General features: G+C 53.7%; 2 protein-coding genes across 2 annotated transcripts; one reads left to right on the forward strand and one right to left on the reverse strand.

Annotated features, from left to right (window-relative positions):
- Positions 1–1,195: 1,195 nt before the first annotated feature.
- On the forward strand, positions 1,196–2,552 carry LOC138224462 (mucin-2-like). Its single transcript, XM_069181858.1, has 4 exons — positions 1,196–1,244; positions 1,412–1,548; positions 2,066–2,192; positions 2,299–2,552. Exons 1-4 carry the CDS (start codon positions 1,196–1,198, stop codon positions 2,550–2,552), a joined length of 567 nt encoding a protein of 188 aa, XP_069037959.1.
- Positions 2,553–5,730: 3,178 nt separating this feature from the next.
- On the reverse strand, positions 5,731–14,288 carry tollip (toll interacting protein). Its single transcript, XM_069181545.1, has 6 exons — positions 14,058–14,288; positions 10,335–10,484; positions 9,518–9,700; positions 9,277–9,429; positions 9,092–9,182; positions 5,731–8,822 (listed from the first exon to the last, which is right to left on the reverse strand). The coding sequence occupies exons 1-6, from the start codon at positions 14,088–14,090 to the stop codon at positions 8,605–8,607; spliced, it is 828 nt and encodes a 275-aa protein (XP_069037646.1). The 5' UTR covers positions 14,091–14,288; the 3' UTR covers positions 5,731–8,604.
- Positions 14,289–16,010: the final 1,722 nt, after the last annotated feature.

Raw genomic sequence — 16,010 nt, forward strand, 5'->3', positions numbered from 1 at the left:
TGGGCTTAGTATCATGTACACAGTATCAGTGAACCCTTCCATGCAGCAGTGCGTGGGACAGTAACTGTGAGTCCCGCTGCCCTGCACACCTCTCCAGGCTCAGCCCTCTGTCCTGCCCTTGCCAGGTACTCTGCGGAGGCCAACGCCATGGACCACACCTGCTCCTGCTGCCAGGAGATGGACACCACTCAGAAGCAGGTGCAGATGGTTTGCCCCGACGGCACCACGTTCAGCCACTCCTACACCTACGTTGAGAAGTGCGGCTGCAAGGAGATCGAGTGTGAGGACTGGGACACCCAGCAGTCTACCAGCAAGGGTCAGGAGCCCTCCAAGTCCTCAAAGGGGCGGAAAGTGTACAGAAGGCGACGGTGAACTCGAGGAGAATGAAGACTGCACTACCCTGATTTTAACCCCGAATCCTGTGCTTTTGTTTCTCCTACATTTAAAATATCTGTTACACAGTTAAAATTAATCAATTTAATTAGACAGGGATTAGGGGTTAGGTAACTGCTGCAAATTTATTTATTTTAAACACATCTTTGAAGTCTATATTTTATTAATATGCACAACTATATATAAAACCAAGTGAAACTAAATAAAACACAATTTCCCTCTTTTGAATACCCCTACTTAGATAAAATATTATGAGTTTGTCTAAATCTAGACTTTTTTCTCTGTGATTAAATACTACATAAATATGTATCACTTCTGTCAACTTCACCAAATTTGACTGTAGTGTGCAAATGACAATGTGCTCCTTTCTGTAATTAATAAATTGTATCCCTTTGCATACAATCCTGTTTCTCTTTGTCTTATTACATCAGATTTACACTTAATAACTGACATTTTCTCTAGAATTAAGTTGAACACATCTGATAAAGAACAACACTCTCGTCTGAAAAATTCATTCACTTGAAGTCCATTCCTGTACATGTTGAGTTTGGGAGTTTGCTTCAGGCTACTGCAAAAGCCACTGACAATCCTTAACTAAAACAAATGATGTTTAGCCAATTGCACCATTCTGTTTTCATGTTTTCTCTGAGTATCCTCAAACAGGGACACTTAAATATAGTGTCTTAAATTTCATAACATCCTTATATTTTAAAGAGATTAATTCTGTGTATAAAGTAGGAAAAGTAACTGAAAAACAAGATGTCACTTTACAACCACAGCAGTAGCTGAACTGGGAGCCATAATGGAAGAGAACAGCTATGATCTCCTCTACTGTCTGAGTGTGGAGAACGGTAAGACTGGCCACCACTCCAGCAGGGTTTCAGTGTTACTGAGTCTGACCTGCAAATCCTGGCTGACATTCTGTAGGCTTGTGGAGCTGGGAAGCAACAGTCACAGGAAATGTTCTTGTTTATGAAGGGCAAAAGAAGTTACTTGCACCTTGCCTTTTGTAAATGAGAAAAGGTGCCTGTACTTACCCCACCTTTCTCTCTCTTCACAGAGAAGTACGCCCAGCACTGGTGCTCCATGCTGTCAGATCCTCAAGGAGTGTTTGCTGCGTGCCATGCTGTGATTAGCCCAGATATCTACAAAACAGTATGTTTCTATTAAACTTAAAAACTGAAACCTTTGTAAAATCTGTCACACTCATATGAAGACACTATATCCTGAATCTGAGAGGCAAGAACAAACTGGGCAGTCTTGTGAAAATATCTCACAAGGTCATTGGTGTTGATCTCAAGTTGTCATTCATACCTGTAGCCATTACTCAACACTCAACACTCAACACTCAACCTTCTATGTAAATATGTAGATTGTTGTTCCTGTCATTTTGTTTCTTGTGCCTGTCTGTACACCAACACTACTGCTGTAAAATAACCTTGTAGTAGTCGTAGACATATAACGGGGTGTTGATGTTTACTTTAATTTTTGAATGTTTGATTTTTTAAATTCCAACATAAAAACTTGTAATAGAGAACCTATTATTATTTTCTTATCAGAAAACAAAAATGAATTTCGAGCTTATGAATTGGCTTCTGTTTTTCTGAGAAGTAGTAGCATTTCAATTACTCTTGAATAACCGAGAGCACACCCTCTGCTCCTCTGCCCCCAGAACTGCATGTACGACAGCTGTAACTGTGAGAAGAGTGAGGACTGTATGTGTGCTGCCATCTCCTCGTACGTCCGTGCCTGTGCTGCTAAGGGGGTGCAGCTGGACGGCTGGAGAGCCAGTGTCTGCAGTAAGTGTCTGCAATAGCCAGGGACCTGGGAGCTTTCAGGGCAGGAAGTTCAGACACCCGGGGGGAGTGTTCCTGTGACTGAAACCCTGGTTCTCCCTTCCTTCAGCCAAATACTCCAGCACCTGCCCCAGGACTCTGGTCTTTGGCTACAGCATGACCAGCTGTAATCGCACCTGCCGCTCCCTCAGCCAGCCTGACCCCACCTGTAGCGTCCAGTTTGTGCCTGTGGACGGCTGTGGCTGTGCCAAGGGGACCTACATGGACGAGGAGGGCAAATGTGTGCCAGCTTCACAGTGCCCCTGCTACTACCAGGGCACAGTGGTGCCAGCTGGAGAGGTCATCAGAGTATTGGCTCACTAGGATGACACATACTGAACACTGAAGTGTTGTTTTACTTAATTAAATTGAAGGAATTTTCAGATTTGGTTCAGAAGTTGAGTGCTTAGAAAGTCTTCTTCTACCAAAGAAATTTATTGTCAGAAGAAAATTCTTCACTGAAGTCACAACAATTCAAGTGAGGCTAATGATTCCACAGGTCATTTCTGAATTACTAGATGAATGACTCAGGAAGTGTACTAATTGTAATTATGCATTTTGCCCAGTGTTCTTTAAATTAAGTGTCACTCGTCCGCCAAGAGGGTTTAAGGAAAAACCTTTTAGAAGAAAACCTAGTAACCTGTGTTTTACATTACATCTGAATGCGCAACTATTTGTGTGAACACAGTGCGTGCAGGCACTGCCTGTTTAATCTTTCTGCCAGTGTGTTTCCAGACTTGTCAGCCAGGATCACTGACTTACACAGGACATCCTGAGCCAACCCTAAGAATGCTTTCTGTCACTCTGTCAGCTGAAGGATGTTCTTGCCCAGAACCAGAACCAAGTGTCTGATAACCCCCTGTACCTGTTATCAGTATTTACCTTAGCTTAAGGGTGGGTTAGCTGACCTGCAGAGCTAGTTCCTCTCTTCACCCATGGGCTTCCGTGCAGCATGGCTGCTGTGTTTCACCCAGGTGGGCCTCCTCACATGTGTACAGATCTTTAAAATTACAAGTGTTACGTAAACACAGTTGATTGTATTTAATGACTGCTGGGTCATTAGAGACCCCAGGGCTGTGTGTGAGAGGAGGGGTGCCCACACTGCTGTCCTGACTCTGGGCTGTACAGTCTGGACAGTAAACTGACTCCTGACTGCTGGGTCACTAGAGACCCCAGGGCTGTGTGTGAGAGGAGGGGTGCTCACACTGCTGTCCTGACTCTGGGCTGTACAGTCTGGACAGTAAACTGACTCCTGACTGCTGGGTCACTAGAGACCCCAGGGCTGTGTGTGAGAGGAGGGGTGCTCACACTGCTGTCCTGACTCTGGGCTGTACAGTCTGGACAGTAAACTGACTCCTGGCTGCTGGGTCCCTAGAGACCCCAGGGCTGTGTGTGAGAGGAGGGGTGCCCACACTGCTGTCCTGACTCTGGGCTGTACAGTCTGGACAGTAAACTGACTCCTGCCTGCTGGGTCACTAGAGACCCCAGGGCTGTGTGTGAGAGGAGGGGTGCCCACACTGCTGTCCTGACTCTGGGCTGTACAGTCTGGACAGTAAACTGACTCCTGACTGCTGGGTCACTAGAGACCCCAGGGCTGTGTGTGAGAGGAGGGGTGCTCACACTGCTGTCCTGACTCTGGGCTCTACAGTCTGGACAGTAAACTGACTCCTGACTGCTGGGTCACTAGAGACCCCAGGGCTGTGTGTGAGAGGAGGGGTGCTCACACTGCTGTCCTGACTCTGGGCTCTACAGTCTGGACAGTAAACTGACTCCTGCCTGCTGGGTCACTAGAGACCCCAGGGCTGTGTGTGAGAGGAGGGGTGCTCACACTGCTGATCCCTCTAGTTCAACCACAGAGCCGGTTTCTCTCTGCTCCCCTGGGCTGTGTGCAGTGGGACTGCTGAGTGTCACCCAGACGAGTCTTGTCTTGTATGGAGAGAGCTCTGAGTGCCTTTGGAGTGAAAAACAGTATACAAATAAAATTAACTATCATTGTGAATTTATTCATTTGTATCGTGGCATTGTACTGTTGTTGTACTGTATTGTATTACTGTTGTATATATTATATGTTTATGAGCTCTTGGTGTGCAAGAGGGTTAAAGGGTAATTCATTTAATTAAACTCATTCTGGAAAATATTCATCTCCACTGGTGACAGAGAGCTACCTGGTGGCAGCAACATCGTACAGCACGTCTGGAGAAAGTAACAGTACTGCTTGTCTACAAGTTCATATTAGTACGAGTATCTTACCTTAATCACCTTTGACTTTCCAGTTCGGAAGAACGGAATTAATTTTGTGGAAAACTGGCCGATGAAGAAAAAGTATTCAGCTGATTTTTGTTGCTTTTTGTTGCCGTCGGGCGATGTGGGAGGCCGCTACGGCGTTGAAACTGTAAAGAGTACTGCTGTAACTGCAGTGCGGTTAGCAGAAAGAAAACAACAACAACTTTACGAACTGGGAGGTGGCGTTTTAGCACGCAGAACAATTTCTCGAGTGAAGTGTGAATTTTTAATGTCAAATAATTAAATTAAAAGAGAGGGGGGGAAAATACGTCCGTCCGTTTTCAAGCGCCGTCCGGCCGCCTCGACGACTTCGGGGCTGGCGCGCGCCCGCCCGCCCGCCAAATTCAAATTTAACGTCCTTTCGTCTGCCGGTGAAAAAATAAAATGTTAAGTTCAAAAACAGCTTTATTTATCTTCGTCTCTCAATAATTCTCACAGCGCCAATTAGGGATCCGGCCAGTTCACAATGTAATTTTATTAGGTGGACAACTGAGGCTAAAAAGAAAGCCTCCTTTTACCTGAGTTTTGCTTCAAATTTCGTGCTGGTGTGCGGGGGGCAGCCTTCCTTGTCGAAAACTACAATAACAAGCCAATAAAGTAACGAAACCTGTAAGAGAGACGTCCTACTTTTCACCAAAAACCGTTTAAAGCTTGTGGTGCGTGAAATAACACGTCTCGCTTGTCTCAGACAGAACGATCAGAAATAAAAACTGAGAAATCGTTTTTTTGTTTTGTTAAACTTCTTAGTCATAACTACTCCTGCTGTATCCTCTCCAGGTAAAATGCGCATCCTTGGTTAACCGTATATCAGACACCACAGCAATAGCGTCCTGGGCTGTTAAGGCCTGCAGACCCTCACACTGCCTGGCTAAAGCCATTTTGATTTTAAAGTGATCAGATATTTGAGCCCAGAGACCCCTCCGTTAAGAAAAGGTCTTCCTTCGCTTGCGTGATGGCCTTTCCCTCTTTTGAACCGAGTACCAACTTTCCAGCTCCTCTGATCAACCTCCTGAAACCCCAGGGACACTGAAGAGGAAACGCAGACAGACAGGAAGCAGCCATTAACCCAAAACCTTCAACAGCTTCAACACACCACTAAGAAATTCAGAAGGCTTAATACTATAATGTCAAAACGTGATCAGCTGTCTTTACCCACAAATCCCACCCCCGACACAAAGCTTCTCACAATTTTGATCGCAGACCCAGAAACACACAATCCTTTTTGATTTATTTTCCACTTTATTAAGTCAGATTTGTTCCTTTTTTAAAAAACAAAACGTGTATGTTGGAGGAGAACAATTTTACACTTTTTATAAACGTTTCAAGAACAGTGCAGCACATGCCTAGAAACTGAACACACCGACGGTGAATTTACAAGCTGGCCTGACCTTCCCTAACAAAACTTTGGGAAAACCTCCGGAGACAACCAGACTGGAAAAGGCCAGGGATGCGCACAATCCAGGCAGACTACGAAACGTCAGAGAGTCTGACATCTGTGGAGACCATTCTCTCTCTGAACACAGACAGGTTCCTCCTGCAGTTGGGTACCTAGCGCTCAGGACATGAGGCCTGCAGTGATTCTGGCTGGGAGCCTCACGTCAAAGCAGAAAAACCATGCCGCAGTTCAGCCGAGAGCAGAGCTGCGTCAGCCCCTGCAGAGTGAGATGTTCCAGCACCGAACAGTCACCCCGGAGCTGGGAAAAAGAGTCGATTTCTGCTGGAGGGGAAAAGTTTACAACATCGCTGACGAAGTTCATTGCTGGCCACACTGGATCAACAGAGCAGGAAGTACAGTAACACTGCATTTGCGTCCGTGTGTGCATCAACATCATAGCACAGAGCACGGGAGAGCCGAAACTCAAAAACACACAGCAAACGCAGTGTACTGACAGGTGCAGCACATTCCTCGAAAGTGAACACACCGACAGTGGCCTGACCTTCCTTAACAAAACTCGGAGACAGACAGTCTGGAAAAGGCCAGGCACACAGGTGCGATTTCCCACATCGTCCCCTATCTCTAAAGATGGGAGTCGGTGAACGGTTTACAGAAGCAGAAGAAAGTCTGAACAATTGGCTCTGCGGAGCTTCTTTCAAACTTGGCATCCATTTTATTTTGTATCTTCAAAATGCAGTACACGCACGCAGAGACACAGTGTGCACACGCTGGTGGGACACATACGATCTTCTCACACGTTTAAAATGATATTAAAACAACAACAAAATGAAACACTTTATGGCGACTTCTTATAAGGGGGCTGAACCTGGAAGGGTAGTTTTCTGGCTGAGAGGTGGGGGTGCATCCCCACCATGTGCCACCGGGGGGCAGTAGAACAGCTCAGGCAGGGCAGGGCATGGTAGGGAGGCTGGAGTCTCAGAACAAGTGCAACATTGTGCAACAAGTACAGTAAAAGTAACTTTAAAGCCTGGACACTCACCATCAATCTGCACACTGACCAGGGATCGAAAACCAGTGGCATACGATAAAAAAAACACTTTCCTCTTAACATAATCTTTCTCATTCACAAACTCTCACGAGTTTTCCAAATACACCGGAACTACCACTCTGTTTAAGCGACAATCTTAATATGACAGTAGCCGACATTGAAAACGAAGGGCAAGGGTGAGTAATGTAATAGAGCAGAAGACTTCACCACCTTCGAACCCTTCCCGCTATCTCCTCAGCTGTAGAGGCGGGGAGTCTGAGGTACAGCCTGAAGTGCACAAGGACGAGCCAAGAGGAAGTGCTCTGGAATTCATTTAATTTTTTTTGATTGCCTTGTAAAATTTATTAATACATTTCCCTGCATCTCATGCGGAGGACATCCAAATGTTTTCTTTTTTATCGAGATCCTGACGTTTTCCAAATATGGATAATTTAAACAAAGGAGGCAGCTGGGCTTGGGAGCTTGTGTGGAACAGGCACCAGGAGCAGCGTTTAGGAACCGTTCAAACGGCGGAAGAAAGTGTCACATGGGGCATGGGGGGTGTTGATTTTCCTCCTGCTCCCACTCTCTAATTACCCCAGCTGGGGCTGCAGGCCCTGTTCCTTCCTGAGCTCCTATCCGCCCCAGCTGGGGCTGCAGGCCCAGCTGCCTCCTGAGCTCCAGAGCTCCTAATCCACCCCAGCTGCAGGCCCAGCTGCCTCCTGAGCTCCAGAGCTCCTAATCCACCCCAGCTGGGGCTGCAGTCCCAGATGCCTCCTGAGCTCCGGAGCTCCTAGCCCACCCCAGATGGGGCTGCAAGCCAGGCTCCTGCCAAGCCAACATCCACCAGGACCGCACCAGGTCAGAGTGCAAGACGCTCACCCAACATGGCACCCGTGCCCCCCAGTCCACCCCCCAAAAATAAATACAGGATCTGCAAGCCCAGCCCACTGTGGTAGAGGCAGCCACGGCCAACCCAGGGTTTGTTTTTTTTATTAACTCTGCAGCTGAACCCCCCCACCCCCTAGCCGAATTCCCACGTCCAGGAACCAGAGCCCGAGCTCCCGTCTGGAAGAGCCTGGTTTCGGGAGGAGAGTCTCCCCTCCCTGCCTTATGGCAACAAACCGCCAGGCGCCAGAGCAGGAGCCTGGCCTGCGGAGATCAATAATATTCCACAGACTGTCTACGGGTGTGTGTGTGTGTGTCAATATACAGGTGCAGTACAGCCGCATAAAGATCCATCGAGGGAGAAAGCTTTTTTTTTTTGGCATCCCAGTCGTACGGCCCACTGGGGACTTCTGGACTGACGCAGTCGCGGCCCGGTCCTCCAACAAAAAGCCCAGCGAGCAGACCGGCTCCAAGACCGCCGCCCCCCTCCGGTCCTCTCCCGACGAGAGCGCGCGGACTCGAGCCGCGGCCGTCCCCCGGGCGCTCCAGACGACGGCCGGGCGGCTTCGTCTTTTTTCTCGATTTTTCGTTTATTTTCTCAGCTCCGTTTTTCTAAGCTCGTGCGACGGAAACCCGATTAAGACCCCATAAATATTGCTACCTTTACAAAATGCCAGACACATATACAGCATGGCGAGACACACGCACGCACGGACGGGTACACGCAAGTACACACAGACAGCGGAGATATATACAGGCGTGCGGCCGCGCCCTCCGGCCCGTTACAACTCCTCCGTCATCTGCAGCAGGGAGTTGACGGCGGCTTCGCGGCTGCCCCCCTGCGCCTCCAGCACCGAGCGGATCACCTCCCGGTCCAGGTTGGGGAACATGTCCTGGAGAGCCTTCAGGTCCTCCTCCGTGCACTGGGGCTGAGGCGGGGGGGCGGGGGCGGCGGGCAGGCCCACCGGCACCATGCCGGGGCTGTAGACCGCCGGCACTCCTGCGCGGGACCAACAGGACAAGAGGGGTCAGGGGTCAGGGGTCAGGGGTCAGGGGTCAGGGGGCGGCCTTTTTTTGTTGTTGTGTTTGGCAGTTTCCGCCGCCAGCAGGACCATCCTGGGCTCGCCGAGCGGGACGCCGCGTTAATGAACCCCAAACTCCCCGGGGACGCCCCGCGACTGTGCTGTGCGAACGGCTTTTTTAGTGTGTGTGTGCGCGCGCAGGCGCGCTCGCAGGTGAACAAACACCCTTCACCTCCCCGCAACGTACCTGAGATCGGGACATATCCGACTCCCTGCTGATACACAGTGGGCATCAGGACCACAGGCTGGGGCTGCATCACCATGCTGGCTGGGACAGACTGCAGGACAGAGGGAGACGAGAGAGAGTGAGGGAGTGAGAAAGACTCCAACCCACCAACCCGCTGGCGCCCCCTGCAGGGCCCGGCCGCTCACCGCGAACGACATGACGAGGTTGATCATGCCCTCCTTGTCGTCCCCCTGCCGGCCACTCAGGCTGTACCACTCGTCCACCACCTTCCCCTCCTTCAGGCCCTCCGGGACGGTGACGTGCGTCCAGGCGATCCGATCGTCCATGGAGAAGGCTCTCTGCGGGGGGGGGCGGACAGGCAGTCAGACCGGCAGGGGCCGGAGCCCGGGGGGCGCGCGCCTCCCGCCCGCTCCCCACGCCGCTCACCTCGTCGAAGATCTCCAGGTAGAAGGAGTCCACGCCGGGCGGCACCGTGCTCTGGATCACCTTGTTCCAGCGCGGGTTCTTGGCGCCGTTGTGCGCCGTGGGCGTCTCGTACACCGCGTAGCCCAGCCGGATCCGGCAGTACGGGTCCATCCTCGTCATGCCGTAGTTCTTGGCTAGCTTGGCCTGCGGGGGAGAGGTGGGCGCGGCCGGTCAGGGGGACACCAACGCCCGCGCCGAAGTCCCCCGGGATACCCCCCTACAACAGTGGCTTCCACTGGCGCGGCTCAGGCTCCGGCCTCAAATCCTAAAGGCTATCGGAAAGCACTGTAATGCCTTGCCTGTTTCTTTCTTTTCATTTTTACTGGGTGTTTCTGGTTTTACTGGGTTGTTTCCCTCCGCTGTGTGTACAGTAGTTCGAGCAGGGGCTGCGCAGGAACAGGAGGAGGAAACAGGAAACCGCCTTCATCAGGTGTGGCTGCACAGCTGAAAGGTTGTGTTTCTTTTCTTCTCTTTCCAGCAGGGAACAGACCTCCTCCTGTTCCTGTGGCTGTATCTCACTGCTGGGCCTGACACTGCGGCTGAGCTGCAGGGTGATATGACTTGTGATCTGATTAAAACACCTATTTCACAGCCTCGTTTCAGTGAGCAAGGAGAGGCTACCTCCTTCGGTCAGCCAGCAGCCATCTCACCCTGCAGCTCCCAGCTGGCAGCCCCACTGGAGCTCAGCAGGTGTGAGCCGGGCCAGCACCTGGATGGGAGACTCCTGGGAAAGCTGAGGCTGCTGCTGGAAGAGGACCCCAGATTGACCCGCACGTACCTGCACCACGGTGATGCTGAGCCGCCCCACGGTGCCAATCGCCCCCCCGTACTGGAGCTGCTGCGCCGCCTGGGCGTCCAGCTGGATCTGCTGCTGCTGCTGGGTGGGCGTGATCCGCAGGAAGTCCTGGGGCAGCTCCCCGATGTACACCTGCGCACGCAGAGCCAGACGGGGAAGAGAGGGGTAGACAGAGTTACAAGGGAAAACGCAGATGGGTGGGACGGTGTACTTGGTCTCTGTAATGCAAATTGGTTCAGGTCAAGGTGCAACGCTCAATTGTTTCCCCCCGGAAACATCCTGCAAACGTTCCTTCTTGAGACTCAATAATCACCCTCCAGAAAAATCAGCACTGAGCCGGAGCAGAAGCACCCACACAGCCACGCACAGCACCCTGAGAGACACGGGCCCCCCGGGGAGCCCTCTGCAGGCTCGGGGCAGAGTCTCGAGCTCGAACGGCCCCTCCCAGCAGGGGGCGCTCACCGAGCCCCGCCATGACCGCGGAAACTCCCGCAGCAGAGCGCAGCCTGACTGGATTCTCCACAGAGCGCTCCCGTGGGCGACGGGGGAGCCCTGTCCCTGCCCCCCCTGAGCCACCCAGGTGAGGACCCACACTCCGCTCCTCCTCCCTGCCTGTCCCCGCCTGTCCCCCCCTGTCCCCCCCTGTCCCGTCCAGCCCGGGCGCCGCAGAGTGAGCCCGCCGGAGAGACCGGGAAGAGTCCCACCGGGCCGGGCCAGGGCCGCGCGGGACACAGGGCGCGGCAGCAGGCTGGGGGAGGGGCCACATTCCTGCCGGACCCGGCGCCGGGGGAGACCGCACCCCTCCGACACCTACCGGCCCGCGGGCTGACCGCAGGCGGAGCCCGGCAGGGAGCCGGGGCCCAGGGGCCCAGGGGCCGCTCCAGGCTGGGCAGGCAGGCGCACAGCACAGACCACAGCCCCGCCTGCGAAACCCGCTCTCTGGGGCCCCGATGCAAATCCTGCTGCGTGTGGTCTTCACCTCCGTTTCCTCGACAGCAGCGCGCGGAGACGGGGCGCAGACTACAGCGAGAGGTCAGACCGGGGGGCCCCCCCCGAGTCCAGCTCCCTCCCCCCTCCCCCCGTCCGACTGCAGAGAGCTGAGCAGGACCCCTCCTCCTCCTCCTCCTCCTCTTCGCCAGGCCCCCGAAAATCACACCCCCCCCTTCCAGAGCTCACAGCTCGCCGGAATCACCGGGATCACAGCGCCGCCGCCTGCGCCCCCCGAGTGCGACACCTCCCCCTCCCTGTTCACACAGATTCCTAAGGCACCGCGCTGCAGGCTGAAAGGACGGCACGAGACTGGGTCCACAGCGCCGGACCCCATGGGCTGACCGGTTTCCTCACGTCCTCAGGGCGCGCCCCAGCGAGACAGGGAGCGCTGCGGCGTTCCTCGCCGGCGCTGGCCCCCCCGCCCCACCGCCACGCCGCCCAGCCTGAACTTCGCCCTCGCTCGGGTTGTTATTTATAGCAGCCTGATCGCCGCCGGGGCCGGAGACAGAGGATCTATTCAGGAACGTGTCGGCTGTACTTCCTCAGTACCCTGCGGTTTTTAATAGGGAGGACAGGCATTAACAGAGCGCTTTTCACCCTAAAGGACCCCCAGGCTCTCTGCACTCGGGGGGAGACCCACTCACCCTCCCCCCCCCCCCACAAGGGCATCCCCAGGAATGAGACTCAGCAGCCCAGGAGAGGAGAGAGAAAACAGCTCTGTATTTGAATGAAAGGGGAACTGCAGGGACTGTACAGCCCAGAGTCAGGACAGCAGTGTGAGCACCCCTCCTCTCACACACAGCCCTGGGGTCTCTAGTGACCCAGCAGTCAGGAGTCAGTTTACTGTCCAGACTGTAGAGCCCAGTCAGGACAGCAGTGTGAGCACCCCTCCTCTCACACACAGCCCTGGGATACAGCTCACCACTGCGACACCCCTGTTTAATATTTTGCCAACATCAGATATCTTCCTCAGGACAAGGCCTGGAATAGTCCGGTATTAGCCGGGGGATAGGGGCTGGAGAAGCAGGAAGTGTGTCCAGTGTCGATGAGCCAGAGCTTCTCTCCTGACGTCAACAGCGAGCGGCTTATTCTCAGTCCCAGCAGCTCCGGAGCTCCTGGAGGTCACATGGGGTGCCGGGAGTCACATGGGCGGCCCGGCCCCGCTGCCCCAGCGAGCACCCCGACGTGGCCCCTGCAGGGCAGGAGTGCCCCCGGAGAGCCCTTAACCTCAGCCTGACACTGTGGCTGAGCTGCAGGGTGATATGACTTGTGATCTGATTAAAACACGTATTTCACAGCCTCGTTTCAGTGAGCAAGGAGAGGCTACCTCCTTCGGTCAGCCAGCAGCCAAATCACCCTGCAGCTCCCAGCTGGCAGCCCCACTGGAGCTCAGCAGTGTGAGCCTGGTCAGTACCTGGATGGGAGACTCCTGGGAAAGCTGAGGCTGCTGCTGGAAGAGGTGTTAGTGGGGCCAGCAGGGGGCGCTCACCCTGCGGTCTGTGTGGGTCCTAATGCCCCAGTATAGTGACGGGAACACAAACTTTAAAAAGGCGCCGTCCTTCAGATGTGACGTAAAACCGAGGTCCTGACTCTCTGTGGTCATTAAAAATCCCAGGGTGTCTCTCGAGAAGAGTAGAGGGTGTTACCCCAGTGTCCTGGTCACATTCCCCCTGGCCTTTACCAGTCATGGCCTCCTAATAACCCCCATCTCTGAACTGGCTTCATCACTCTGCTCTCCTCCCCACTGAGAGCTGGTGTGTGTGAGAGGACTGGAGCATCATCCAGGTGGGGCTGCACACTGGTGGGGGTGGAGGGGATCCCCATGACCTGTAAAGAGCTCTGAGTGGGGTGTCCAGGAAAGCGCTGTATAAGTAAAAGGATTATTTATTTATGACTCTGGGAAGCCCTCTGCCTGCTGTGTAATGCGACTGTGTGCGTCATCCCGGATTCCGTCTCGGCTGGTCTTGGGAAACAGCGCAGGACAGCCCTGAGGCAGGGGGACTGGAGACAGTCCTGTGCTGGCCCTGCTGACCCGGTCCGGGCAGGAAGTGACAGCACTCTCAGCTGACCGAGGTCTCAACCAGCCACTGCAGGGATGTGGGGCCCCAGCCTCTCTGTCACACGGGCCGGCCCGCATCGCAGCCCCCCCCCCGACAACACAGCGACAGAGGCAGCCCCCGCACCCTGATCAGTTCGGGGGGTAGCGATGGGTGTCAATAAAGGAGAGAGTCCCACTCAATTCACGGACCGCCAATTTCAATCCGCAATCACGACCTTCGGCTGCGGACACACCTGGCGGATGGCGAGGAGCCCAGATTCCGGCCCGGCCGCTGTCGCAATGGGTACAGAAACGCACGAAGCAACACTCAGCTTAGTTCCTCGGCCTCCAAAGCCAAGATGTAGATATTAACAACGATAAGGCGTTAGAAAACACCCGGGGCATCCAGATTCTCGTGTTGTTGTTTTTTCTTTGGGGGGGGACATTAATATTAGAAATCAGCTACAGCAGCGCGTACACGCCTCGTTGAAAGGACGCCAAGCCTGTGACTATGGCGCCCGTTCTCGCACAGAAAGACAGCGATACACACGACAGGAGGGCTTGAGGGGTCAAGCCGCGCGAGTAAGCGGGCCTCTGTAAACACGGCGACACGCGATGCCGCGGACACATGACTCGGTTTCGGGGTACCCCCGGCAGACAGACGCGATCTCGTTTACCTGCCCCCTCTGCGTGGAGATGGTGGTCGCCATGGCCGCACTGCCCGTACCACAGGAGCGTTCGCGGTTGCGTTAGAGGACGACAAACACTATAAGCAGGCTCTTTAAACCGTCCCCACGAACTGCAGAATATTCTATCAAAACAGAGAAACGGGACGGCGCTGCGAGAGAAAACCTTCCTTCCTCATCAGCTGACTCGTCTGCTGCCCTCTGCCTGACGTCATCCGGGAGGACCGCCCGGAGAGGCGGAAGGAAACTGCCTGCTCCCGTGGGCTGCCATCTTGGCTCAACTCCGGCCTAAAAGAACCTTCTCCCTGGCGGCCTCGGAGCCGAAATGGCGTCCCTTACTGTAATGCGCCAGTAGAACAGTCAGGTCACAGCCGCTCCGTCATCCCGTGGGTGGGTGGGTGAGTGTGGGGGGAGAGAGGGGTGGAGGATTGCACGTCTCGAGCTGATTGTACAGAAATGTCACTGTGCCCTTAAAGAGGCCCCCTGAGGTTTCGCATTAAACCACACCTCTGTGAACACTCCTTCAGACTTCAGCCCCACCATAAAGCACAGAGTTCCACTGCCAGGCCTGCCCCCAGCGATGAACAAATCACTTTTCTTCCTTCCTGCATTTCAGTTGCGAGCAATTATCTTCTTATTACATGGCAGCGCTTTTAAGAGCTGACACCAGGAGGCAGTGGAGCAAGCTCCTGTCAACAAGCCCTGTGGTTGAAGCCGATACCCTGGCTCCTTTCAGCTGCTGGGCGAGATCCTGGCTCAGTTAACTGCGAACTGCCACAGCCAGATGGAGCGAGCGCCTCTCCTCTCGGTGGTCACTGCTCTTGTGTTCCTTATTCTAAGAAAATTATTAGAACACGAATTGTGGGATCATCGAGTAGCATAGTAACAATAATAATAACTGCTTGCACTTATATAGCGCTATTCTGGACTCTCCACTCAGAGCTCTTTACAGGTCATGGGGATCCCCTCCACCCCCACCAGTGTGCAGCCCCCCCTGGATGATGCTCCAGTCCTCTCACACACACCAGCTCTCAGTGGGGAGGAGAGCAGAGTGATGAAGCCAGTTCAGAGATGGGGATTATTAGGAGGCCATGACTGGTAAAGGCCAGGGGGAAATTTGGCCAGGACACTGGGGTAACACCCCTACTCTTTTCGGGAAACGCCCTGGGATTGTTAATGACCACAGAGAGCCAGGACCTCAGCTTTATGTCTCATCTGAAGGACAGCGCCTTTTTACAGTACAGTGTCCCCGTCACTATACTGGGGCATTAGGACCCACACAGACTCCAGGGTGAGCACCCCCTACTGGCCCCACTAACATCTCTTCCAGCAGCAGCCTCAGCTTTCCCAGGAGTCTCCCATCCAGGTACTGACCAGGCTCACACTGCTGAGCTCCAGTGGGGCTGCCAGCTGGGAGCTGCAGAGTTACATGGCTGCTGGCCATGTCAGATTAAACAACAACAGAGCCCTGACTATACGTTATAGAGCAGAGAACATGACAGAATTATAGCATCTAAGCAGCAGAGTGAGGCCCACACGAGGCAATGTCCAGCCAGATGTAAGCATGGGCGTGTGAACTGGAGGGGACGCGGAGGAGAAGTTGGCCAGCAGGGACGTTCTGGAGCGCGATGCCATAGAAACCACAGAGGGCGACGCCCCGCCTGTGCCAGCCCTGTTCAGCTGGCGTGTGGCCCGGGTTCGGCCGAAGCAGGTGTGCAGAATATAGGCAGTGGCGGTAGGAGGCCACACTGCCATGAGATATGACAGCACACGTGAGAAAGACTTCTGTGACTGACAGCTGTCGGGCTTCCGTAACACCCAGCCAGCTGTTCCAGTACGCAGAAGTCTCCGGACGTAGGAGGGAGTGTAAATGAGAGAAGACACAGTTTTCTTGTTTCCTGCTTAACTGAAGCTCATTTTTTTCTTTCGTTGCAAAAGCTAAAA

The sequence above is a fragment of the Lepisosteus oculatus genome, chromosome 21 (genome assembly GCF_040954835.1).
Source record: "Lepisosteus oculatus isolate fLepOcu1 chromosome 21, fLepOcu1.hap2, whole genome shotgun sequence".
NCBI classification, from domain to species: domain Eukaryota; kingdom Metazoa; phylum Chordata; class Actinopteri; order Semionotiformes; family Lepisosteidae; genus Lepisosteus; species Lepisosteus oculatus.